Raw genomic sequence first — 24,436 nt, 5'->3', positions numbered from 1 at the left:
TCCCTGCACGGTGACATGGCCAGTCCCACCCAGCTCCTTCCTCCTCCACCTCTTCCTCCTGGCAGGGGTTCAGCACCCAGCTCACAAACCAGTCTGCCGGGTCGGAGACAGCTCTGCCCCTGGGACAGACGCAGGGAGAGGCTGGGACAGGTTAGACAGCCGCAGATGTGCTGCTGCCTGGGCTGGGACAGCCAAATCCACCCCCCTGATGGGATTACAGCCTGCACCCCACTGGGGTTTGAGTGCTGAGACCTACCCTGTAGCCCTTGGCAGGCATAAGGGGACCCCTGCACATCCAGCCCTGTATAAGCCTGGTTGTCATGGCTCTCTGAGTCTCAGACATAACCCAAAAAAACAGCTATAAAAATCCCCCAAATAAGAGGAAAGCCCCTTCAGCTCTAAATCTTGCCAAGCATTTGACTTCAGCCTCTCATCCCCAGCTGCTATATCATGGGAGCAATTCACCCAGTGCAGCTCTACCAAGCTGGAAAATGGGAATAGCCTGACTCTTTCAAATGTGCTTTGGAACAGGAATATGGCTTAGGGCCTGGGCTCATGCTGACCCCATGGCTCATAGCCAAAACCACCCCTGGAACAACCATGAACCACTAGAGATTATGAACCTCCCTCTTCTCAGAGGGGCTTTCATACCTTGGCTCCTGCTGTGAGCTGCAGCACCCTTCCTTTAATCCCCACAGGGCCCCAGAACTCATCCCACTTTCCCATAGTGCAGTGTTTCCCCAGGAAACTACTCTTAGAAATCCCTTTTATTTGGTCAAAGACAAGTCAGTGACTGTGAACACAAAAGCCCAGCACACTTCTAAGTGATGTGGTGCCTCCACAACCACCAAGCAGCCCTGGATCATGCAGGTCCCACAGCTTCAAGCACATGGAGAGCTGATCCAAGCTGATCCTGCAGAGCCCAGATGGGGTTTAAGTGATGGCTAGGCCAGATCAGCCTTGGACCTGAGCTCAAGCATCTGCTACAAAGCAGCAGCGAGCTTTCTTCTTGTGCCAGCAGCCCTCACCGAGGCCAGCACAGCACGAGGCTCCCATTTGAAGTGGGGATCGAGCAGTGTGTGATCCCCAGCGGGGCTGCTGGGGGGGGCTACACCAAGATGCCCCCAGCACAGCGGAAAACAGAAAGGCACCTTGCGTGCTGTCAGGAGCAGCACCAGTCCCCAGCCCTGTCCTCCAGCCTTGCTCCTAGACTGGAGCTGCTTAAGCAGAGCCTTGAGAGCTCTGGAATTGGCACAGGACAGGGCACAGCCCATCCCTGCTGCTGCTTGGGTGCAGAGGACAGCAGTGGTCTCATCCCTTGGGATGATCTTTCCCTGGCTCAGAAAAACCCTGACCAACTCCCCCCACTCACTGTCCTTGGCTGGGTGGGTCAGGAAAAGACAGAGGAAGAAGTGTCATCAGATGCAGGATCTGGGCAGTAGGAGACAGCCCGCCAGAGGGACATGTGACATGGGCAACTACTGCAAATGTTGTCCGTGTCCCCTCTGAGCCTGAACTGCAGGGTGAGAGTGGAAAACAGAGAAGATTGCAGGCATTGGAGGCCCTGTAGCAGTAGTGGTTGCTTCCCCGGGGACAAGAAGGAGCCTGGAAGACTCTCCAGAGCCCACCCCACTCAGTTGATGGGCTCATACTCAGTGTAGCGTTTCCCCTGGGCAAAGAGAACCACACAGCTGCCCACCACTAGCAGCACCATGGGGGTGCCCAGTGCCACGGCCATGATGGAGATGACCAGGGGAGAGAAGGTGTCCTTGGGGGGCTGCCCAAAGCCCAGCAGTGCAGACCTGCAGGAAGAAATGAGGCACATCAGCCACAGAGATGGGGATCAACTCTGTCCCATGGAGGGGAGTTATCTGGGGCTTTCTTTCCCGAAAGGCTTTCTTGTCAGGATCCCGCACAAACAGTAGAAGGTGGTTTCCCATGCTGGTGGATGGCGAGGTCAAAATGGGTCAAAATGCACTCCTTGCCACAGGATATTAGGAAAACAGGCTGTCAAAGGGACATAGTTGCTACCCTCTAGCCTAGAAAATTGCCCAAATCCAAGCTACTAGTAGGAGGGAGAGCATCACTTTGGTGCCCTGGAGACTGTACTCACCAGCTCAGGTAGCGCTTTTCCTCGTAAATATTTCCGTCCTCACCCCCAAAGGAGATGTTGACAGCACTGATTGTGTAGGTGCTGCCTACGCCCTCCCCAAAGTAGGCAAGGACAATGCTGGACCTGGGCAGGGTCCAGTTGGCTGCTTTCAGGCTGCCGGAGTGGCACTGGATGCTGTCCTCGCGCTTGGGGGCCTGTGAGCCATAGGCTGTCGCCTTCCACTGCAGGAAACTGAGCGTGGAGCTGTCGTTTCGGGACTCTGCTACCAGGGAGAACGTCTGGCGAGGAGAGAACAGAAGAGCGTATTTATGCCAGGGCAAACTATAGCGACGAGCACGGCAGCAGGGGATTTACCCGACCCCAACGCTCTCCATGCACTCACCTCAAAGATGGTGGGAGTGTACTCATCGTCGATGGAACGTGCCAAGCGCAGCCTCTGCACCACTCCTGCCTCTTCCACCGTGGCCACCTCTAGGGCGAACCATGAGCTGTTGCCCCGTGGGGCTGCCCCAGCAAGGACAAACTCCACTTTAGAGCTGTTTGCTGTGTGCAAAAGGCTGGGCAAGGTCTCGTCACGGCCACTGGTCTCGTAAGCTGTCACCTGCGGGAGAAATAGGTTGGAGGGACAGCATGATCCTGGGCTGGGACACAAAGGAGCAGCATTCTTTCTCTAGAAGATTTTTTGGACAGGGTATTCACTGGGTTCATCCCAGTACATCCCTCTGCGTGCTCACCCGAAATGCCAGGCTGCCGTTGGAGAAGCTGCCACTGGGGTCAGTGGCTGGGCCACCCACAAACTCGGCTGTCAGGGCAGTGTGGTTCAGGGTCCGATTGACGCTGTCCCAGGAGAAGTCCGACAAGTCGTAGGTGGGGTAGAAGACCTCCTCCTGCACGTTGGCCTTGCTGTACTCAAACACCTGGGGAGGAGGAAGGGGAGAGGGGCTGGAAGCTGCCAGCAGGTGCCGTGGACACTGCCACTTTGTGCTGTGGTCCACGGAGCTACCACTGCCAGCAAAGAGAGGAGGGAACCCACAAAGGAAGCGCCTTGGCAAAGCATCTCGAGGTGGCATTGCAAACCTGAGACAATCAGGGGAGGACACACGAGGCAACATTTAGCTGCAGTTGGGAAAACTGCAGACTGACCTGCTCTGCCCTAGGCACAACCCTACACCTCTTGCACTGCAGGGCTGCTCTCCCAGAGCAGTGCTACATCCCCGGGCGGTACCTTGGTGAAGACGACAGCTGTGGAGTACACAACACTGCCAGCGGGCTCAATCCGAATCGCTCCGTCAGGAGTGGGCGAGAGCAGCTGGGTCCAGTTGACGTGCAGGGCACTGCTCGTGCCCTCGGTGACCACCAGCAGCACGGCGGGGGCCCCGATGCTGCTCCAGATGTAGTGCAGGGTGTCATTGGGCCCCACCGCCCGGACATGCAGCAGGTTGACGGAAGAGCCGTTCCAGCCGGGGTTGTACTGCATCCACACCTGCGGAGGAAGAAGAGGCCTCAGCGGGAGGCTCGGTTCTCCAGCGGAGGCCGACCTGGCAGCCTCTGCTCGGCCGGAGGAAGGCACCGCGGGGCCGGTCCCGACTTCCCCACCAGCCCCGCGGGTGACGGGGCCCTGGCGTTGCCCAACGAGCACGGTCAGCGCCGCGCACTCGCCCGCTGCGGGGCAGCTTCCCCATTTCGGAGCCGCTTCCCCGTCCGCAGCCGAGGCCCGGGGGGGAAGCTCAGGACCGCCGAGTCAGCCTCTCCCCGGCCCCGAGCCGAGCCCGGGGCACGGGCACGGCCCCGGCTCAGCCCGGTGAACCGCTCCCCACCCCCCCCCCTCCCCGGTCCCGGTGCCGCCGTCACCTCCCGGCCGCCGGCCGCCGCCAGCAGCCCGGCCAGCAGCAGCAGCTGCCGCATGGCTCCCTCCGGGGGAGCGGAACCCGGAGCTAGGACCCGGCCCGGAGGGGAGGGTCCCGCCCCGTCACGTGACAGCTCGGAGCGCGCCACCCCCCACCCCTTAAAGGCGCCGCCGCCTGCAGGAAGCGGGGCGCGGCCCCCGCCCACCCCCCCCAGTTCCTGCCCCCCACGCACGGAGCGCCCCGCAGCGAAATTCCTTTAAAGTCCTTTATTGTCGAGGCAAACAGCAATGAGGAAGTACAGGGGAGACTTAAATTAAAGCAGTGGTGTCTCCACCCTTCACGGGACGTGTTGGCCCTTTTCACCATACTCCAGGTTTTCTTCCCTCCCCCCCCCCCAAAACTTCTGACAAATTCTTGGACTTTGCCCCAGCTCCAGCTCAGGACTGGGGAGAAACCGAAGTGCTGCAGGGAGCTGCTTCTGGTGTCGGGACTGCGCTGCCTGCTGCTTCATCGTGGCAATGCAGCCTCTACTCCTGGGAAGCCTCCGTCGCTGCGGGCTGCTTGCTTTGCTCATCGCCTTTCTTTTTGTGCCCCGAAACAATGTCATCAATGCGGAGCAGAAGAACTGCAGTCTGCGGGAAAAATACCACATCCACATCTAACCAAGAGCCCGTCACAAAGAATAAAACACAATCCATGTAGCTTTCACAACACCAAAGCACCTGCCTTCCTTCCAAGCGCTCGCAGTGGGTTTGAAGAAGAGGAGCCTTTCAAGGTCAGATACCAAAGCACAAAAGCTCCCAGGGCTGCTGACTGGATTCCAGCACACCGCTGCCACCAAATTTCTCAGCCCTGGCTCACACAGAACCACTCGTTCTTGTGAGACAGTTAAGTTAGAGAAACAGGTAGGATGGAAAAGGGCACATCCCAGGCTCAGGCAACCCCTCCAAAACCGATACAAGCTCCCCCACGTGTTGCACCCCTTCCGCATCCCCATCATACGCCTCTTGCATTAGTGAGCTGGCAAACGCCATGCTCAGGTTGCAGTGCTTCTCCAAGCATCTGAATGCCTACACAGCAACATGCCCCAGTCCAAAAGGACAAGCTACAGAGGCTCACTTTTTTTTTTTTTTTTTTTTTTTAAAAAAAAAGTTTTAACTCCTCTCCTTACCTCTACTGCTGTTTTGTAGGTCTGCAATTTGACCGCTAAAGGCTCCCAGATCCCCAGGTCCTTCATATCAACTAAAGCTCCGGTCTCACCATTCACTCCCCATGTCTGGCTGCCCTCTTGGGTGTGTTTTGCCTGTAAGCAGAACAACAGGTCACTGCCAATCAAGTAGCAATACACCTGCAAGAAACGCAAATTCATAGCCTCAAGAAAACAATAAGTAGTCTTTTTTTTTTATTATTTTTTTCCAATTTTGGAATTTACACAAAAGCGTATTACCAAGCACTGCTTAAAACAATTGTATCAGAAATTATACTTGCTGATTCCTTCTCTCTCATGCCATTCAATCTGACCACAAAGGAAGATTTTGATTTTGTTCAACCTCAGGGTTTTTTTATTTTGATTTTACACTCTGGTACTTCAAACCAACCATTTAATTCAATTTTTGTGACTTCACGTTCTGGTACAAGGCTTCAGTAAAAACGTTTGCAGCCCAGCTAATGCAAGAAAAAACTAGTATTCCAATCACCTTGAGGGGATGGGTTACTCCAACCAAGGATTCCTTCACTGTAAAAGCCTACTGCAACTACTGAAGGACTACAACCTCAACAGTCTGAGCTCTCTCTTGCCACCTCAAGAGATACTGAAAAGAAAGGATCTGAGGGGCAGGACAATGAACCTCTGGGGATAACTCCCTAGTGCATGCCTTACCCTAAGTGAGGTCAGCACACGGATGGTACTAGCGCCGCAGTTCTGGATGAGTGTTCGGGGAATGACTTCCAGAGCTTGGGCTACTGCCCGGTAGGGCCACTGCTCCACACCTGTCATGCCTTTGGACTTCTCTGTCAATGCATGGGAAACCGCCATTTCAGTCGCTCCCCCTCCTGGCACCAGCTGTGGGTCAATGAGGACGTTGCGACACACCTGCATGGCATCCTGAAGGTTACGCTCTACCTCCTGTAGTAGGCACATAAAAACATTTTTTGGTTGTAGAAAATGAGCACAGATCTGCTGGGCTTGTCCCTCCACCGTTTTGCCTTGTAGAGCACACAAGATTGGGTTCTGGAGTGAGAAAGAATTCCCAAAGGAACTCACAAGGAAGTAACAACTTACTGACACTAGGAAGGTGGCAGAACAGCAGGGAAAAACACGTAGTAACTTACTGCAAGGATTTCCTTGCTGGCTCCACGCAGAATGATAGTGCAAGCCTTGGGGTCTTTGCAATCCGTGATGAAGGCAAAATACTCATCCCCTATTTTTTTGACTTCAAAGAGCCTGGCTCCAGTTCCCACATCTTCCTCTCGCAGCTCATCAGTGCGACTCACAATGCGAGCTCCGCAGGCCCTATCACACAACCAACAGTTAAGTCAGATGCTCACAAATAAGAACAGGAGAAAGAGTGAGATAAGAATGAAAACTCAGTGCCACAGGAAGAATGAACTGTGGCAAGGAAGAGAACATTTACCTGGCAATCCTGTTGTTGTCAGTCTTCCTCACTCTGCGGATTGCTGTGATGTTGGCTCTCATCAGGTAGTGTTGGGCCAAGTCTGAAATCAGGTTTGTGCAACTTTATTTATCAATCAGCAGGGGTTTTTTTGTTTGCTTGTTTGTTTATTTTTATTTTATTTTTGTTTACAAACTGTGTATCTTTAAAGTAGCAAGAAGGGAAAGGAAGTAACCTAAATGTTGCATCCTAAACCAAGCTGCAAGAAAAAAATTACAGTGCAGCTCTCCCTGGTTTGTTAATCTCATCCTCACTTATGTTTTGATATAGTTTCCAAATGCTGGAAAAGCAAAACATTATTATAAGCATCCACGTTCAAAAGAATGAAATCTAATACCCGCATTTCATACCTATTTTCTAGAGCACTGACAAAAAAACTACTATAAGGCCATATTCAAAATTATTTTTTTCTTATTATTGAACAGTGTGTTTAACGCAGTATGAACATTAAGATGAACTCAACAAAAGGAAGGATCATGAGCATTATTACCAGAAATTCCTTTTTCTGTGATGACCAGATCTGGCTTCACTCTCATAAGATCCTCACAAATCTGCTGAATGTACTCTTCCTCCATCTGCAGGATGCGGGCAAAGTCTTCCTCCCGTGTTATTTCAATATCAGTCTGTATAGAAAGAAGTGTGAATATCTTACTGTATTCATCCCAACCCATCAGTGAGTTAAACACAGACCCTCTGACTTAAGCTACCTCAGCTCCCACAGGAAAGAGTTAGAGGGAACTGCACAATTAAAAACATGGATCAGATGAACTGACACCATGTCAGTTTAACACTAGCATTAATTAAGACAGAGATATTTGACTCTTGACATTCACATTACACAAATTACTGCAGCTACTTCACAGTGAGTTAAACATTGTAGCCTCGGTTATTTTCTCTTTTTCTCCAGGGTACTGACTGATCCCAGAATCAGCAGAATTAGGCCATACATGCAAAAGGTCTCTGAAAGGCAAGAAACATGGGGCCTTCTGTCCCTCATGCAGGTAACGAGCTATCTGGGTTTGTTCACCTCGCTAGTCTTAAATCAGAAGTTGCAGACATCCCTAACAGAACTTGCTTTACCTGGCTCTCTCCCTTCTTGTACTCTAGTGAACAATCCAGAAGGACAATGCGTGGATTCTTAATAAGGCGACGCATCCTGGGATGAGTTACATCTTTATTCACCATGATTCCACGCAGAACACAAGAGTCTTCACTAAAGCCACCTGGAATCTGACAGACATAAGAAAGGGGGAACGAGATGAGTTAGTCTAGTCTACAAAAATCTGTATATCCATGCTCCTGAAACTATCCATCCCATCTACTGAAAAAAGAAAGTTCTCTTGAGCAAGTATGATTTAACTCTGATGATAACCTGAGTTAATGGTAAGAGCACACTGACTTAGGTCAAGTGAAAAGCCATTGAAGAACTTGAGAAACTGCTTACAACCTATCACATGGCAACATGTGGATGGAAGATGGAAATTGAAATAGTTGAAGTCGTCTTTTTAAGCAGTATTCTGGAACTGTTCAAATAACTGCCCCTGTTTTCACTGTACTCCAGCAAGGCCAATAGCACAAAGTAAAATATCTCCAAGGGTTATGTTTGCAGACTTCAGATCAATAGCACAAAATTCTTCCTGCTGCATTCTAGAAACATTTAATTCAAAATGAGAAAGAAGCACACAGATTTTAAAAAAATATATTAAAAAAAAAAAAAAAAAAAACATTCAGGACATACCTTCTCTACTTTTGCATATTTTTTTATATCAATTTCTTTTCTGCCATTTTCCTCAAACTCCACAGTCTTAACAGCATCAAGAGCAATGGTACAGGCCAAGTCAGACCAGCGGTTTATTGCTTTGGTGTTTATAGCACTCTTTATTATTTTAAGCATCATCTCTCTGTTGTTCACATCCACTGGAGTGCTGAGAGAAAGTAAAAAGTCAATAGTAAACTAAGTATTATTCCAAACTACAACTACAAACTACAGTTCACCTCTAATTGTCGTTTTACCAACATGATTCCCTCAAGAATCGTCTTTAAGCAGAAGCCCCACATCCCTTCTCTCTGACTCCCACCAGCCCACACTTACCCAATTTTCTTTAGAATACTGATCATGTCATCCAAAGCCTTACGATAAGCCCCAATGATCACAGTTGGGTGCATCTGCTGTTCCAGGAAGTGTTCAGCAACAGAAAGCATCTCTCCAGCTAAGGGGAAAAATAAACACATACAAATTCCCCAGATGAGTTAGCAGAACAATTGGCAGCCAAAACTTAAGGAAAATATACCAGCCAAAAGTATCTACTCTCCATGCAGTGAGCTCTAATATCATCCATACCTTCTGTTATACTTGATTGTGCTAAACTGGGGGAAAGAACACAATTTTTTGAACCATGAAGCTAATCACTTAAGGGTCTAATGAACCTACTACTCTTCATGGTCTAAAAACAACCCAACAAGAACCAACCAACCAACCCACCCAATTTTAGGGTTGGGAAATAACACGGATCTGTCTCAGCAATGCATACTTACTGGGATCTGATGAGCAAACAAGACAAGCTTTAGCATTAACTTTCTATAAAAGGTTCATGTCTTATTTGTGCTCCTCACCAAGGATAATTACAGATGTGGTCCCATCTCCAACTTCTTCATCTTGAGTACGGCTAATCTCTATCATTGATTTTGCAGCTGGATGCTGGACTTGAATCTGTACAGATGCAAACGGTACGGTTTTGGTTCCGGAATACTAAACCTGAAGCTTCTTTCAATGGAACAAATACCTCACATTTTAAGTAATCAAAGGTATTCTGCCTGACTATAACACCAGTATTTCTTCCTTTTTGAGGGGGAAAATAAGCATTTGTATTTCGTTGTATTGCATCCCCACAGTTTTTCAGGCATTATATTTTTTGTGATGCTATTTCCACAACACTCACACTAGAAAAGCAACGACAATTTCTTGGTCTAATCATTTGGCATAGTAAAATTAAGCATCTACTCAATAGGCTTTGATGCAAGCGATTATAACTAAAATTACAAGCGAATTCTTATCAGTCTTATAAAACCTCCATGAAAAATTACTATCCTGAGATCAAATGCACTTTTCTGAGGAAGAGCACTACCTAGAAGCATTTAATTCCTCTCCAATAAGCACCTTTTTCTTGGTAATGTTTAATATTTTTTGGTTCTCAAGATAGAAGGCCAAATAACATAATGCCATTGGCAGCTATTTAACCAAGCTATTTAACCATATCCCAGAACATACTGACTCACAAGTTAAGCAAGACAATCCTTTAGGAGAAACTCACCTCTCTAAGGATAGCATTGCCATCATTGGTCATCACAATCCCACCCATGGGGTCCAAAAGCATCTGCAACCAAAAGAGAAGCAGTATTTGCACTGACCTTTAATAAGTGCAGTGTTTATAGCCAGCAGCAGCACAGGGATCTCAGCAAACATTCTTACCTTCATCATAGCTCTTGGTCCCAAACATGTTCGGATAATGTCAGCAATAGTCTAGGAGGAACAAAAGGAATTAGGCAAAACATGAAGGCATCAAAACATCTAAAACAGCCTCAAATAAACGCATAATGTACACGAAACAAGCAGCCACTACAATGAATCTAAACAACCTGATGATTCCGCAATTGCTTAGATGTAGCAGAAGACAGGACTCATGTGGAAATGAGAACCCAGGGATTATTAGAGCAGCGGCATCACACTGAGTAAGTACTAAAAACAGATGCCAACATTTAAACGCTCTCAGACTTGGCAGAGAAAGAGGTTTTGATGGGTTAAACCCCTCCACATACAGTTATATCAAACATACTGGTTTTAACACTGAAAATTCATTTTATATGGTCCTTCTACTCTGCTTTTTTATACACACACACACGTGTTAAAACATAATAAAAAAGTTGATTGACGTCAGAATATGGTACCTTAGCAGCAGTGATGTTCCCAGTCTGGACTTTTCTTCCAGACTCACGTTTCATATTTTGACCTAAAGCACACAGGGAAAAAAAAATAAAAATAGCACAAATATAACCATCGTGTAGTCTTACCAGAAAACCCAAGACTGAAATGGTGATGGTGACAATGGACTAAAACACCCTCTCAGTCACGCACACAGTTCTAAATTAAGAATTTACAATAAATATTACAGCTGGTCTAAGAAAGCATACTCATAAAAGAGTACCAATGAAAAATAGTATTCCTGATTATAACAGGATACCTGATTAGCAACAGATTCATCTGAAAAACTTGTACCCCTGAGATATAACCTCTTCCCCCACAAAACCAAGCAGCAGAGATTCACAAAAACCTGGAAGACCCCCTAAATCCTAGAGGCTGCTGCATGGTAGCTTGTGGTCTGCAAAGTCTGTATGACAAGAAGAACCAGGGCTTATAATTCAGTTTTGTACATCAGTAAATCTCAGCCTTTGGTATGTTTGAGCAGGCTGTAACAGAGGCTCGCAAGCACATTGGGGGATTTGCGTTACGTATTTAGCCTGGCCGAGGAGAGGTTTACGTCAGAACTACACATAAGAACCCCCCCACAGATTTATAAGAAAGGAGAAAAGCCTAAAAGCAGCACCGAGATGACGGGAAGGGAGTCTGGAGCTACGGGGCCCCGGATAACCCCGGGGACTGCGGGGAGCTGCGGCGCCTCAGCCCCGCGGCGGGGGCCACAAGGGGGGCGCCGGGCCCTGAGGGGACACAAAATGGCGGCGAGGGGGGGACTGAGGGGGGACTCACTGAGAACGAGGACGGGGCGCGGGCCCATCATGGCGGCGGCGGCGGCGGGACCCGGAGCGCGGAGCCGAGGGGAAGCTTCTAGAGCGGAGCTCACTCGCCCCGCCACCACAGCCTACCCCGAGGGCCGCCCCGCCGCGCCCAATCGCTGCCTGCGCGGCGGGCCCGACGTCCAATCAGAAGGCGGGAGCGAGCAGGAGGCGGGGCTTGCGCCTCCCGTCCCCACCCCGCGGGGTTCTCAGAAAGTTCGGTTGAGGAGCAACCGGGCTGGCAGCGCGTTGGGAGGGGCCAGGCGGCAGTGCGCATGCGCAGGCTGCCGGGCTCGAGAGCATGGCTGGAAAATGGGTCCGACGGTCAGGGCGCATGCGCCAGGCGTAGGGGGCTATGGGATGGGCGGGCTGCCACGGGGCATGCTGGGAGTGGTAGTCTTTGTGGGGCTGGTGTCAGAATCAGAAAATCATTGAATTAAAAAAGCAATCCAACCTCGTCTGGTCCAACCATCCCCCTACCACCGATGTCACCCACTGAACCATGTCCCCAAGCACCACGTCCAACCTTTCCTCGAACACCCCCAGGGACAGTGACTCTACCACCTCCCTGGGCAACCCGTCCCAATGCCTGACTGTAATAAGTGGTAGGAACCAAACCACTCTCAGAATAATCTTTATCAGATCCAAATTTATTAAGCAAGCATTCAAGCAGGCAAAACAGCGCTGGGCGGCTGAGGAGTCTCTGCTCCACCAACGGCGCGCACCTCATCCCCGCCAGCGTCCCCCTTTTATAGCCTGGTTGTTCAGGGTGTACGTGGCATATCCTGGTATGTCCTGCGGTTGCGTGTACTGTTGCTAGGGGGTCGTCTCAGACCTCCTGGTGGTCGTGAGGATGAAGGCCATAGTCTTCCTCTGCATTGCGGGTTGCGATCTGGCTGAGCAAGCACTCTCCATGTTCTGATCAAGATGGGCAGCTGGAAACTCTCCAGCTATGCAGGGTTGTCACAGCCCCCACAAGCTTTCCCACCGGTTTGATTAACAAACTTATTATACAATATTTATTACACTGACCACTCTATCTGAGGAGAAATGTCTCCTCATTTCCAACCTGAACCTCCCCTGGCACAACTTGAGGCCATTCCCTCTTGTCCTGTTGATAGTCATCTGCAAGAAGAGGCTGACCCCCAGCTCCCCACACCTTCCCTTCAGGCAGTTGCAGAGAGCAATGAGTTCTGCCCCGAGCCTCCGCTTCTCCAGCCTAAACCCCCCCAGTTCCCTCAGCCACTCCTCACAGGACTTGTGCTCCAGGCCCTTCACCAGCTCCGCAGCCCTGCTCTGGACATGCTCCAGGGCCTCGATGTCCTTCTGGGAGTGAGGGGCACAAAACATGGTACTCAAGGCGTGGCCTCACCAGAGCAGAGCACAGGGAGACGATCACATCCCCAGTCCTGCTGGCTATACTATTCCCGAATATCCCAGTAGTCTTTATAAGTGCTATTTTTTTAACTAAAAGCTGCTGGTTTTTAAACGCTTTTGGGAGTGCAAGTAAACCCTCTTTCTCCAAAGGGCAAGCCTGGGGGGGGGGGAGCGAGATGGAGGGGGGAGGGGGAAGGACTAAATTTCCCAGCATGCCTCGGGGGCGCTGCGAGGCCACACGTCACGGCCCGCGGGCGCTTCCGCTCCCTTCCTGCTGCTGAGTCGGCCTTCCGCGGGCTGCGGCAAGGCGGAGAGGGTGAGGGGCGGCGGGGACTCGGCGGTGTCGGAGGGAGGGGAGCGGGGGGCTGGGAGAGCCTTGGGCCCCCCTCTGGTGCTGCTGCTGGGGTATTTTGGGGAGAAAAAAGGAGGGGGGGGTCTGGGTGTCCCGCAGGCAGCGGTCAGCGGCGCTCTGGCCTAGGGGGAGCAGCGGCTGGGAGCTCCCCTCGGGTCTCTGGGCCGTGTCGGGCTTGTAGGGAGATGCTGGCGTGGGTGGAAATGCGGCTGGGTTGTGTGGAGGGGACACCGCCTTGCAGAGTGAGGGGTCTGGCGCCGCAGCAGTCTCGGTACGGAGACTAAAGCTCCCGAGTTCCGTTACTGGGTGGGTGCGGAGTGGCTGCGGTCTCCTCATCCGAGCTGGGAGATACTGGGCTGAGGGAAATAAGGGCGCGCAGCTTGGAGCGGGGAGTTGTGGGGACTGAAAGGCTGCTGGAGGGTGTTGGTGCTGCTGCGGTCACTGCAAGTAGAAGAAAAAAATCTGAGTCTGGAACTGAGAAGCTAGTACATTGTGAGAACAACAGAGAAATTGATGGGGGGGGGGGACGAAGAACCACCTCTGTTTTTTGTAAGGCAGTGCTTCGAAATGGCAATTAACTGTTAATTGACAAAATTGGTGAAACCATTAATTGACAGAAGTTCTGCTCTGAAAGTTACTGAAAGAGGTTTGGTGATCTGAGATCTTTCCCAGTTAATGAGCAGGAACAATACCTGCTGGGGCTTTGAGAAGGGAGAAAACTGCCACCTTTGCTGCCATGCATGCCCGTCTAGGCCACTGCTGTGTCGTTACTCACATTCTTGTAGGAAAGTGTACAGATATTTCAGAGGCAATTGCAACGCTCTGTGGAGCTAGGGTCATTTCTCCCTGCTCTGTGACATCCTTTCACGATATTGCTGTGAAGTATACAGCTGCTCATGTCTTACTACTTGTGAATGTGTTGCCTTGCTAGGTTGTGCCATTTGTGTTCTTTTTGCAGTGAAATTATCAATGACGTTCCATTTTCTTTTATTTCTAGATGAAGCTCACAATTCTTGCTGTGTTTGCCCTGTTCTACGTGGCCCACTGTGAAGAAGGTGCCAGGCTCCTGGCCTCCAAATCTCTATTAAACAGATATGCAGTGGAGGGGAGAGACTTGACTCTGCAGTACAACATCTACAATGTTGGTTCTAGGTAGGCCTTTTCTGGGTTTCTAATACTGATCAGGAACAAATCTTGCCTTCAGGATTCATGACTGTTTCTAGGCTCCATAATGTGCTGTTATCTTTGCTCCCCCAACTGCGAGCCCTCATCACACTTCTAGAAGGTTGGACCCTGGAATTTGCTTTTTCCTTCCTGTTCTCTTGTCGCTGCTCTCACCTTATGGCTGCTTTAGCTCTCTGTCCAACATGGCACAGTTACTCTCATGTCAGCTTGTGATACTCTATTACCCATAAATACAGAATCCTTTCCTTGTCTTCGTGAGCTTTTTCATTTCTGCATCCCTGTCTTTTTGCAGCTTCTCAGTTTTGCCTTCCTCTTTCTGTAGTCTCTCTGTAATACACCTTGACCATCCTCTCCATCTTCTATTTTTGCCTTTTTGTTTCAAAAAATCAGTTCTGCCAACAGTAGAATTGTCAATATTGGACTGTCATTCCTTTTTGGTGCAGTCTCCAGTGAATAGAATACCAAGTCTGACTTGCTTCTCATCCCCCTTTTTGTTTTCTGTTGTTGCATTTTAGTGCTGCTTTAGATGTGGAGCTGTCGGATGATTCTTTCCCTCCGGAGGATTTTGGCATTGTCTCTGGGATGCTCAATGTCAAGTGGGACAGGATTGCTCCGTATCTTTTCATGTTTTGAAATCTTTTCTCCAACACTCAGTTTTACCCCGAAGAATCCTGTAGTTCTCTTGTCTGTCTTCAGTGTAACTGAAATTACACCATACCAGACCCTGGGCGAGGTGCTGAACGCAAACCTCTGTTCTTGAGGGTGCTGGGTTTTGTGGTTTTGTTACCTTTTAAAAGAAGTTACTTGCAAACAGTAAAATCACCATGCAATTCATCTGGCTGGGGAAAAGGAGTTGGCTGGATCAGTGTCAGATGAGTCTGCTGTCTGTAACTACAGAGGACTCTTCTTTTACCTATTTCCTTACGTTCTTTCCTTTGATGAAATGAAACTTTTCCGTAACTTCCATCTCTCAGAGCAAGCAATGTGTCCCACACTGTGGTTCTGCGGCCTCTCAAAGCTGGATATTTCAATTTCACCTCTGCTACCATCACGTATCTGGCACAGGAGGGTGGACAGGTTGTGGTGAGTGGCTTGACCCTTCATAGGATCCTCACACAAACTGAACAACAGATATGCCTGATTGTGTTCTTTGAGGTGGTGGTTAGGGATGACACATTTGCCTGCTCTCTTACACTGCACATGCTCTGCTGCAAGATGGAAAGGTGGCAAATACTGTTCCCCCTCTGCCTTTTTCAGGTTGGTTTCACAAGCGCTCCTGGGCAAGGAGGAATCTTAGCTCAGCGTGAGTTCGACAGGAGGTTCTCCCCTCACTTTGTAAGTATTTTTCAATTGGTAATTGAATTGCAGTTACCATGCAGCCCACTGCAGTGCCAGTTTGTGGTGTGTTTGGTTTGCACTACAATCACCTGGAAAACTCCAGCATGGATTGCAATTAATCTGTATTAGTTGTCCAGAAGTGTATCACAGATCTGGAGAACAGGCTTCATCCCAGCTACCTAAAGGAGCTGGCTCTATAGGATTTGGCCTTGGAGCCTTGAGGGTAGAAGATCTGAGAGGATCTCATGGTTATAAGACTCAGCTATGTGTGGCTTGTTTAGACTTATAACTGTTTCTCCCTTCAGCTGGACTGGGCAGCTTTTGGTGTGATGACTCTGCCCTCCATTGGGATCCCGCTGCTGCTGTGGTACTCGAGCAAGAGAAAGTACGACACCCCCAAGACCAAAAAGAACTGAGCAAAGCTAAATCTAACCGTCACCTCAGAGCTTAGGAGACAGCAAACATTAACCCACACAGAACAGTGGGTGTGCTTGGATCAGCAACAGTCACTCCTGCAGAGCAATGCCTGGGCTTCAGCCTTGTCTGCAAGAGGGAGTCACCAATCACTTCAGTGGCAGTGATGTGTTGTTTTCTACCTCTAATAAAAAAAAAAAGGCACAAACCCCACCACCAAATCCCAAAACTCCCCAGCCAAACCCCCTTTTCTGTGTATTTGGGGTAGAGACACCTTGCTTTGTTGCAGATTTAGTGCTGGTGTGGCTGTGATATCAGTGTTAACACCTAGAGAAACTTGTTTGTGGGTGTGCAGCTCTGCAGCATTTCTGACCTCTGTGCTGCCTTCCTGACTCCCTTCAACCATGTGGATTTTTGCCTGCTGCAGCCCTCTTAAACCTTGTAGATCTTAGTGTCCATCTCTTCCAGGTGCTGCTCAACTTGCCAGAACAGCTGTGGAAAGGAGCTCTATCTAGTGATAATAAGAGACCTTTTGACAGAGGCTTGTTAGAGCTGCTTCTTGGGGTGGGGCATGGGAAGCCCACTGGTATTTCAGTGAGGAGTTGATGTGTTTCTGGTTTTTGTTTTGTTTTTTTCCTTCTTGCTCTTGTTGCTCTGGTGAGGGTTGAGGTAGCGAGGTTTTTGTAATAAATCAAACATCATGGAAGAGGCCTGCTTTTCTTTTACTGGGAAGTTCTAGAGGTGCTTGGCTGCCTTAAGATGCATCCAACAGGTGGGCAGATGGGAGAATAAATCAGTACACTATTCCCTCTGTAAAATAAAGAGTAAAAGCAATGGAAACAGGTGGGAGGCAGAAGTCACTTTGCCAGGTTCATTCCTCTGTCCCTGCAGGGCTGGTAGTTTGCACCAGCTTTCCTGGCAGCCCGAAGCTCAGGAGTAATATTTCTCTTCACATACAAAACAAATTTCACTGTGTCTTTGTGTTGGGCATGGAGCTGTGCTTTTCCTCTGGAGGAGATGGTGGCACAATGATGACTTGCCCCAGGTGACCTGGGGGTGCTGAGAGTTGTTTCATTTCACAGAATCATTTAGGTTGGAGGAGACCTCCAAGATAACCTAGTCCAACCTCTGACCTAACACTAACATGTCCTTCACTAAACCACATCACTAAGCTCTACATCTAAATGGCTTTTAAATACCTCCAGGATGGTGACTCAGTCACTTCCCTAGGCAGCCCATTCCACTACCTAACAACCTTTTGCATAAAGACAACACGTAGGCCTCTACTGGATATATAAATCTAAAGAAAAGGGTTGAGTGAAGTTTCAGTCTCAATTCAAACTTTTAACAGGACAAACTTTTTCCTTCAGAACACTTTTTTGTTTGTCGTCTGTGTTGGAAATGAATGCTGTGTTTGAGCACAGGTTGTGTCATGTGGGTGCAGTGACAACTAAAGTGCCATTGTGCATTTACATTTCAGTGTCATTATCACAAAAATTCACATCAATACAAAACCACCAATAGCAGCTGCTTTCCTCTCTCCATGCCTTTGGCAGTGGTCTCCATCCTTCATTCCCAAATCACAGACATCATGCGGAGAGGTTTTCCTCTTGGTGAAACCCCTGAAATACCATTCATTTCCCAAGGAAATGACTCTGTCCTGCTATTTTGTTTTTTTCTTTTAAACAGAAAGAGTTGTTAATCTGCCAAACCAAGGACAAGCAAATTATGGCATTGCTGCCAAAGACAGCAAGTGGGCAAATTCAAGCATCACCTGGCTCAGCTGTAGGAAAACGGAGTTTTAGCAGCACCAGAAAAGAAGGTGCCAGCTAGAGCCTGCCTAGGTGAAATTCCTTCTGGCACATATTTGTGCCTCCAGATACAACATGTAGGATTTTGGGATGGTGAAACTGATCTTTTATTTTTCAAACAAAGCCTGCAATCTCATAGACATCATCACACAGAGCTAAAATAATATCCATGTCATGATAGTAGTACTCAGTGCTGAACTGGAGAGAAGAAAACAAGATCTACATTATAACTGTAGGTATCACAGTTTAACTGTGAAAAAAAAAAAAAAAAAAAAAAAAACTTTTTTTTCCCCCCAAAAAAGAAGTCACTTGGTATCTGTAAATCATACTCCAAAATCCTCCCACCAGATCCACACAAAGGACCCCCTCTCAGTCTGTAGCACAAGCTGAACTAACAGAAGGAGTTTGCCCATAGAAGATCAGAAAATGATTCTTGAATGATTCTTGAAGTCAGTAGATTCATGCAAGCATAGCACCAGCAGTTTAACTGAAGCCACAGGAGTCCTCTCCAAAGCACAAGGTCCTTCTATATTTGTGGGTAAGAGGCATAACTGGCAATCCCACAGTGGTTTGCATGGTTTCTTGACATGCGGATATAGCCATCGTCACCAAAACGCACACCCCAACTTTTGGGAGAAGAAACAATCTATTAGACATTAGAAAAAAAAATCCTTTTTCTGTGAAGCAGCAGCTTTATCAACATTCTAACATTTTTGAGGTCTCTGTCACAGAGCTTTTTACAGGCAAACGATGGAATAAAACCATTCAGACGTCCTTGTGTCTGTGATGAAGTGTTTTGATCAACTGCTTCACGGAACTTCAAATTCCGGATTAAGTTTCAACAGAACATATCAACATAAAGGGAACTTTAAATGCATTTAAAATACTTATACACACTTTAAGTTCCTTCACATTGCTAGGAGGATGTAAAGATTTCTTTGATGTGGTTAAGCATGAATCCCTAGAGAACAGTTTAAGGCCCAATACCAGTGTTCAACTCTGTAACAACTCCCATCACGTAGGCATCCAGCTAGCTGACCTTCCTCTAATCTATATAAATATCAGTTGCTATAAAATCTGTAGTCTGAGGCTGCCAATGTGAACAAAGGGAGATGACCTATGAGAAGCCTACCACGGTAGATAGTGAGCATGTAGATTTTGTTGACTTAACTGCAGTGCATTTACCTGTTTTTCACAAGCCAGTAATCCTTATCATTTAGGGTGCCATAACCAATCACGAGTACTCCATGATTCACCTCCTGTGTGCACCGTGGGTCATCATACACACCTGCAAAGCAACAGAGTTTGAAGAAAGCATGCCAGCAGCCCACCAGACCCCATCAGCAAAGCAGGCCTAAATTCAACAGTGTCTATGCTAGAGGCTGATAGCAGCTAATGCTACTATCTTAGGTTTTGTCATATTGGTGCCTTATCTAGCGACTGAGGCCTGACTTGCCATATTCAACCTATATTTAAGTTTCATAAGCTTTACAGGTAGAGAGAGACAGAAGACAAAACATGGCCACAGATCTGTGTGGCCTCCGGGGTGAAAAGGACGTACCTGACTTGTACAAGAAGAATGTGGGCTGGGTTGCATCAATGGCAACAGAGACTGGTCCAATATTGGCTACAGCATCTTTCAGGGCTGCTTCATCAGCATACGGGAGCTCAACGTACTTGGAGCAAGTGGCAGCTCGTGTGGAAACGTTATATTGACATGTCCCGTTCTGGTAGATACAAGCAGGAGTTAAGAAGAGGAACACATGGAATCTACCAGGAGCATCTTAAGTCTTTCAGGTACTTGTTTTTCTGCCAGCCCCCTTTTACTTCATGCTACCCTATTATTCGCTTTTCTTTGACCACCATTTTTCTGTACACAGAATTACAGAGTGGATGGCAGAAGGGACCTGAAGAGGTTGTGTTGTCCATCTCACTTCCCCACAGCAAGAACAGCTAAACCATTTTATTAGTATTCTCTGCCCTTTTTTTCCTATAAACCTCCAATGATAATACTTCTACCATTTTTCTAGAGCAACTGTCACTGCTTCCTCACCCTTCCCATCAGAAGATTAACCTCACATTTAACTTAAATCTCCTCTATTGTAAATTAAGCCTGTGGCTCCTCATTCTCTCTCTAGACACAGGTAACAGCATCTTTCATCCCTGTAGCTGCGTTATGCGTGTTTTAAGACTTGTATTTCACTTTCCTCCTTGAACTAAAAAGCTGTTCCTTTGACTTTCTATCACATGCCATGTTTTCAAGACACCAGGGCATCTATTTTTTTGTCTCTGGTCAACAAGACACTTAGCAGGAGGATATTTATTTGCTCGTGGCTCAACAATGTGAAACAACATCAGGAACAGCATGCTGCAGAACTTACACAGCATCTTTTCAAGAAACTGTCTAAATGTAGTTCACTGGAAACCTCTGCCTGCTGAAATGGTAGAAATACAAATATCCCATTTTTAAACTACTGAAGATGGAATAATACAGAGAGCTCAGAACAGGGCCCAGGAGTGCTGTCCCATTTTTCTCTTCCATGTGTTGTGATGCCTCATAATTTATGTAGGACAGAAATGAACCTGTAGAAAGTCTGGCTCCAAGAATTCATTCACCCATGAAGGGGAAAAAAAAAAAAAAAAAAAAAAAGAAAGCTGAAGTTCTCTTCCCCAGGGTTCCCAGGATTTAAAGAATCATCTGCAAAGAACTACGACTATACAGGAGACTGGTGAAAACCAAGACAGAGGGAAACCAAAATTGGAGGAGGGAGGGGGCAGCCACGCAAGAGAGCAAAACAAATTACCACCTTGCTTCCTCACTCCTTTTAACACCCGGGTGTTTCTCTAAGGATTTCACATACTGTTTCAGAATGATGCCTACCTGAGCCATGTATGGGTAGGATTCATCCGAGTCAATCCCATTGTTGTCTATGATGTACTGGAAAGCTCTGGTCATAAAACCTCCACTGCAGCCCTTGTTCCCATACATCATGGAGCAGTCAACCAGGTTCTGTGCGCTCAAGGACACCAGCTTCCCCGTTTTCAGCTTCACTTGGGCTTCAAGGGCTCCCACGGCACTGAAGGCCCAGCATGACCCGCAGGCACCCTATAAAAGCCCCAGCAAGGCTCAGGCACTGTCCCATGCTGCCCCAGCATGGACCAGGATGGGGAGAGCTTCGCACCTGGTTCTTCACCTCCGTGACACAGCCCTTCTCTCGCCAGTCCATGGTGTCCGGAATGCTGCCGCCTAGCTGCGGTTGGTACATGGAGGACCGGTTGTGTCCGTGGGGAACTTTCAGCCCAGTCAGCAGAGCAGACACTTCCTCACTGGTCTGAGGGTAGAAGCACCAGTTCATGATGCCCCTTCATCTAATAAGGCTTACATGGGGGGCATGGGAGGTGGCAATGGGTTTCCCTCAAGCTGAAGGAGTTAGAGGGTTTGGGGAGATCCCTACCTTTTTACGTATTTTACATTTGAGTTCTAGCTGATCATTGACAAAGGCAAGAAAAAGAAAATATGAAACTTGACTCCAGCCCCAGAAATCCCTAGAAGCCAGTATGTCTCATTAACCAACACTACAGTCTTGGGGTATGGAAGGAGTACAATTTGCACATACACATAATGACCAAGACCAAGTTCACACACCGCAAACACTAAGGTAATGGGGAGATTTCCTCACACCTGATTGCCTCACGCGGGCAGGCTGAACATGGCAGCGTCGGGGCCGTGCCTACTGGAGGCCAAAAGGAGAGGACGGACCAAGAAGGGCTGTCAGGAGCTTCTCTACCCCAACCCACTTATACATCCTGTTTATCCATCTGTCCGTGTCCCCTGCCCAGGTAACTTGTGAAGCAGCTGACCACCTTGGGGTGTCACCTACCATGTCAGCCAGGTGGTTCATGCCTAGCTGATAGGAGTGCAGCCCCAGGGAGTGCTCCAGGTTGTGCAGCGTCACGAGGCGCAAGTTCCTCTCCCACGTCACGCGTCGCTCCCCTTCCTCTTTCTGAAACCAAACCCAACCCGGCAGCGCTGTGGTGGGCAGCAGAGGCCCCCCAAAGCTATTTCACCCCTGCCCTGGAAGGTTGCTGCCCCTCCCTACCCCCCCCACCAAACCATGCCCCTCACACTGCCCCTACCTGGTGACGATACTCTTTACCATGGGCTTTCTTCCAGAGCTGCCAGTGCCAATCCAGCGTGGGGTCAGGCTGCCCCAGCACAGCTGCCAGCACAGCCAGGAAGGCAACGTATGCGAGCAGCTCCATCTTGCGCAGCCGGGCCCAGGGAGTTGTTGCAATGCCGCACAGGCACTGGGAGCCACGGGCTCAGAGCTGGAGTGGGGCCGTGCTTGACCGCTGTGTGACAAAGCCGGTTTGGTAAGGGAAGCAGAGCAGGTCAAGGTGTCATCACCGGGCTCCCCAGTGTGCCCCTGGCAGGGTTTCCACACTAGGTGACGCCAACTGCCCCATCCTGCCCACAGCCCTGCGCCTGCCACCCTGCGATCCAGGAAGAGGAATCCCACCAGGACTCAAAGTGCCCTTGGGGAAAGCTCAGCTGGACACAACCCGTGCCCATTCACACACTGGTGGGCAGGGACATATCCAGACATGCATCAGCTGGTGCTTCCACCCTGAGAAACCCTTATTCATCCCCCTGGCCAGGCGTCTGCTTTCACAAACCTATGTTTTACAGCACCTAAAAGCAAAACAAAACAAAACAGCACACCTATTTTCATGCATCTGATATCTGCCAGCTCTCAAAGAGGGGCTGCTGCAGAGGGGTGCTTGGAAGAGATTAGATAGAGACAAAGCCCCATGTACAAACATTTATTCAGTTCTACTTCCTCAATGCTCAGTTCTCCCACAATTGTAAGACACAAATGCAACCCACATACCTGGGCAGCCTTCTGCCAGCTCAGGGAGCACAGACACCAGCGGAGGGATGCCAGGGGCCTGTCCAGTGTCCCCACTGCCACCCCAGGGCTGGGACACACAGGGGCTCACACATACAGTGACCGCAGCTGCGACTCGCAGATCAAATCACATGAGCTGAGAAATGAGGAAATGCTCTGATTTCGTTTTCACTTAGCTGAGACCATGCCCGTGGCGCCTGATCCAGCTCCTCCACTCCTGACAGAGGAGGCCATACATCAGTGCAATTAAAGCAAGCACAAAAAAAAAAAAAAAAATCACTTAATCACTTTTTTTCTTCTCAGACCGGAAGATGTGGTTTAAACATGGCCACATTCTGGAGCTGAACCTGATGCATCTGTGGCCGGTCCCTGCTGCACTGCAGAGAGAACTGCATTTAATGCACATTAAGTTGCAGGCAGCACAATCAGTCTGAAAACTCAGCAGTGAGTGTCCTTGGAACTTCACCAGACTCCCCCCTAGAGGAGAGCGAGGCAGGAGGACACATTCCTCTGCACTATGCAACATAAAATGGCTGCAAGAAACCATCTTCTGTGAGAGGAGGAGGAAGCAGCACGATGTCACAGGAGCTTTAAGATTCAGCTGAGTCATTTTCTGAAAGGCAGCTGTATCTGCTGGAGGTTGCAAGAGAGCAATGATAGAGAACCCTCCACCTAAACACTTTAAGTAATTCCCAAAAGATTTCCCCTTACTGGTGGATGTTCCTGGGGAGAGTGAATGAAATGGTCATACGTGAGACACTTGAGCAATCCAGCTGCGATCGCTCACAATTTCCACTGCTCATCTGTAGAAATACAACTGGGTTCCTAAGAAAGGTAAGGCTAGAGCTAGATCCACACATGCTTGATCTGCAGGGTGAGCGGTGGCATCTCAAGAGCTCGTCCCAGAGCTGGATGCCCATTTAAATCTGGGAACAGGTTCCATAGCTAGCGACCCCACAATAGATCACACAGTTCCTCACCAATCCAATGTAGCCCTCACTGCCAAAACACACCCCTGAACTTTTGGAAGAAGGAAAAAATAAAATTAGACAACAGGAAGAAACTGCTTCTTTCCCGTGCCATCCCTCCATCACTGCCACTGAGTTTTTATTGTTGTTGTTAATACTGAACCCACTCTCTGCTACAACCCAGGTCATGTTCTGTCCCCAGCCGTCACAGATTTTGCCAGACTTTCATCTTCTGGCAAAAAGAGAGGCTGAACCTTCTCACTGATACCTTCTCACTGCTAGATGTTGCTGCCCCTAACTCTTCTTGATGGAGGAAGCAGAGGGAAATGATTTATTTTTTTTTTCTACACACTGGAGTGTGTCAAAGCCACCAGGAAAATACAAGGCAAAGGTACACAAATTGTTTTTTGCATTCTAAAAATACATATTTTGAAAAAGGCCTACCAAGGCCAGAAATTAGACCTACAGGAGGAAACCAGTGTTTCTTTAGCCCAACACTGACATGAGAGCAAGGGAGTGCTGTTTAGAGAACTACCCGCATTTTGTTTGTTTTCAGTTGCTGAACATAGCTTTGCTGACATCACAAGTTTTTCCTAGAGATGCAGCTGTATGAGCAGGACTGTTGCATTTCAGCACTTTTTTGTTGTTGTTGGTTTCTTCT

The 24,436-nt window shown here is 48.7% G+C and overlaps 4 protein-coding genes across 4 annotated transcripts; 1 reads left to right on the top strand and 3 right to left on the bottom strand.

The window, feature by feature from the left end:
* Window positions 1-749: 749 nt before the first annotated feature.
* Window positions 750-4,092, bottom strand: GLMP (glycosylated lysosomal membrane protein). The gene is made up of 6 exons (XM_084303246.1): window positions 3,965-4,092; window positions 3,339-3,596; window positions 2,848-3,030; window positions 2,496-2,714; window positions 2,114-2,391; window positions 750-1,802 (listed from the first exon to the last, which is right to left on the bottom strand). The coding sequence occupies exons 1-6, from the start codon at window positions 4,016-4,018 to the stop codon at window positions 1,634-1,636; spliced, it is 1,161 nt and encodes a 386-aa protein (XP_084159372.1). The 5' UTR covers window positions 4,019-4,092; the 3' UTR covers window positions 750-1,633.
* A 267-nt stretch (window positions 4,093-4,359) lies between these two features.
* Window positions 4,360-11,535, bottom strand: CCT3 (chaperonin containing TCP1 subunit 3). Its single transcript, XM_084303348.1, has 14 exons — window positions 11,395-11,535; window positions 10,578-10,639; window positions 10,102-10,152; window positions 9,944-10,006; window positions 9,246-9,342; window positions 8,725-8,842; window positions 8,371-8,557; window positions 7,713-7,862; window positions 7,123-7,255; window positions 6,594-6,675; window positions 6,292-6,472; window positions 5,840-6,085; window positions 5,132-5,263; window positions 4,360-4,592 (listed from the first exon to the last, which is right to left on the bottom strand). The coding sequence occupies exons 1-14, from the start codon at window positions 11,423-11,425 to the stop codon at window positions 4,488-4,490; spliced, it is 1,638 nt and encodes a 545-aa protein (XP_084159474.1). The 5' UTR covers window positions 11,426-11,535; the 3' UTR covers window positions 4,360-4,487.
* A 1,507-nt stretch (window positions 11,536-13,042) lies between these two features.
* SSR2 (signal sequence receptor subunit 2) lies at window positions 13,043-16,792 on the top strand. Its single transcript, XM_084302944.1, has 6 exons — window positions 13,043-13,113; window positions 14,147-14,301; window positions 14,850-14,948; window positions 15,309-15,417; window positions 15,592-15,669; window positions 15,978-16,792. The coding sequence occupies exons 2-6, from the start codon at window positions 14,147-14,149 to the stop codon at window positions 16,086-16,088; spliced, it is 552 nt and encodes a 183-aa protein (XP_084159070.1). The 5' UTR covers window positions 13,043-13,113; the 3' UTR covers window positions 16,089-16,792.
* A 1,163-nt stretch (window positions 16,793-17,955) lies between these two features.
* On the bottom strand, window positions 17,956-22,911 carry CTSS (cathepsin S). Its single transcript, XM_084303383.1, has 8 exons — window positions 22,790-22,911; window positions 22,035-22,250; window positions 21,779-21,901; window positions 21,080-21,229; window positions 20,779-21,003; window positions 19,459-19,624; window positions 19,083-19,185; window positions 17,956-18,523 (listed from the first exon to the last, which is right to left on the bottom strand). The coding sequence occupies exons 2-8, from the start codon at window positions 22,158-22,160 to the stop codon at window positions 18,424-18,426; spliced, it is 993 nt and encodes a 330-aa protein (XP_084159509.1). The 5' UTR covers window positions 22,161-22,250; window positions 22,790-22,911; the 3' UTR covers window positions 17,956-18,423.
* Between the last annotated feature and the right edge of the window lie 1,525 nt (window positions 22,912-24,436).

This window comes from Netta rufina, assembly GCF_964035555.1.
Source record: "Netta rufina genome assembly, chromosome: 29".
In the NCBI taxonomy this organism is placed as follows: Eukaryota; Metazoa; Chordata; class Aves; order Anseriformes; family Anatidae; genus Netta; species Netta rufina.
This window is presented reverse-complemented; position numbering and strand designations above follow the sequence as displayed.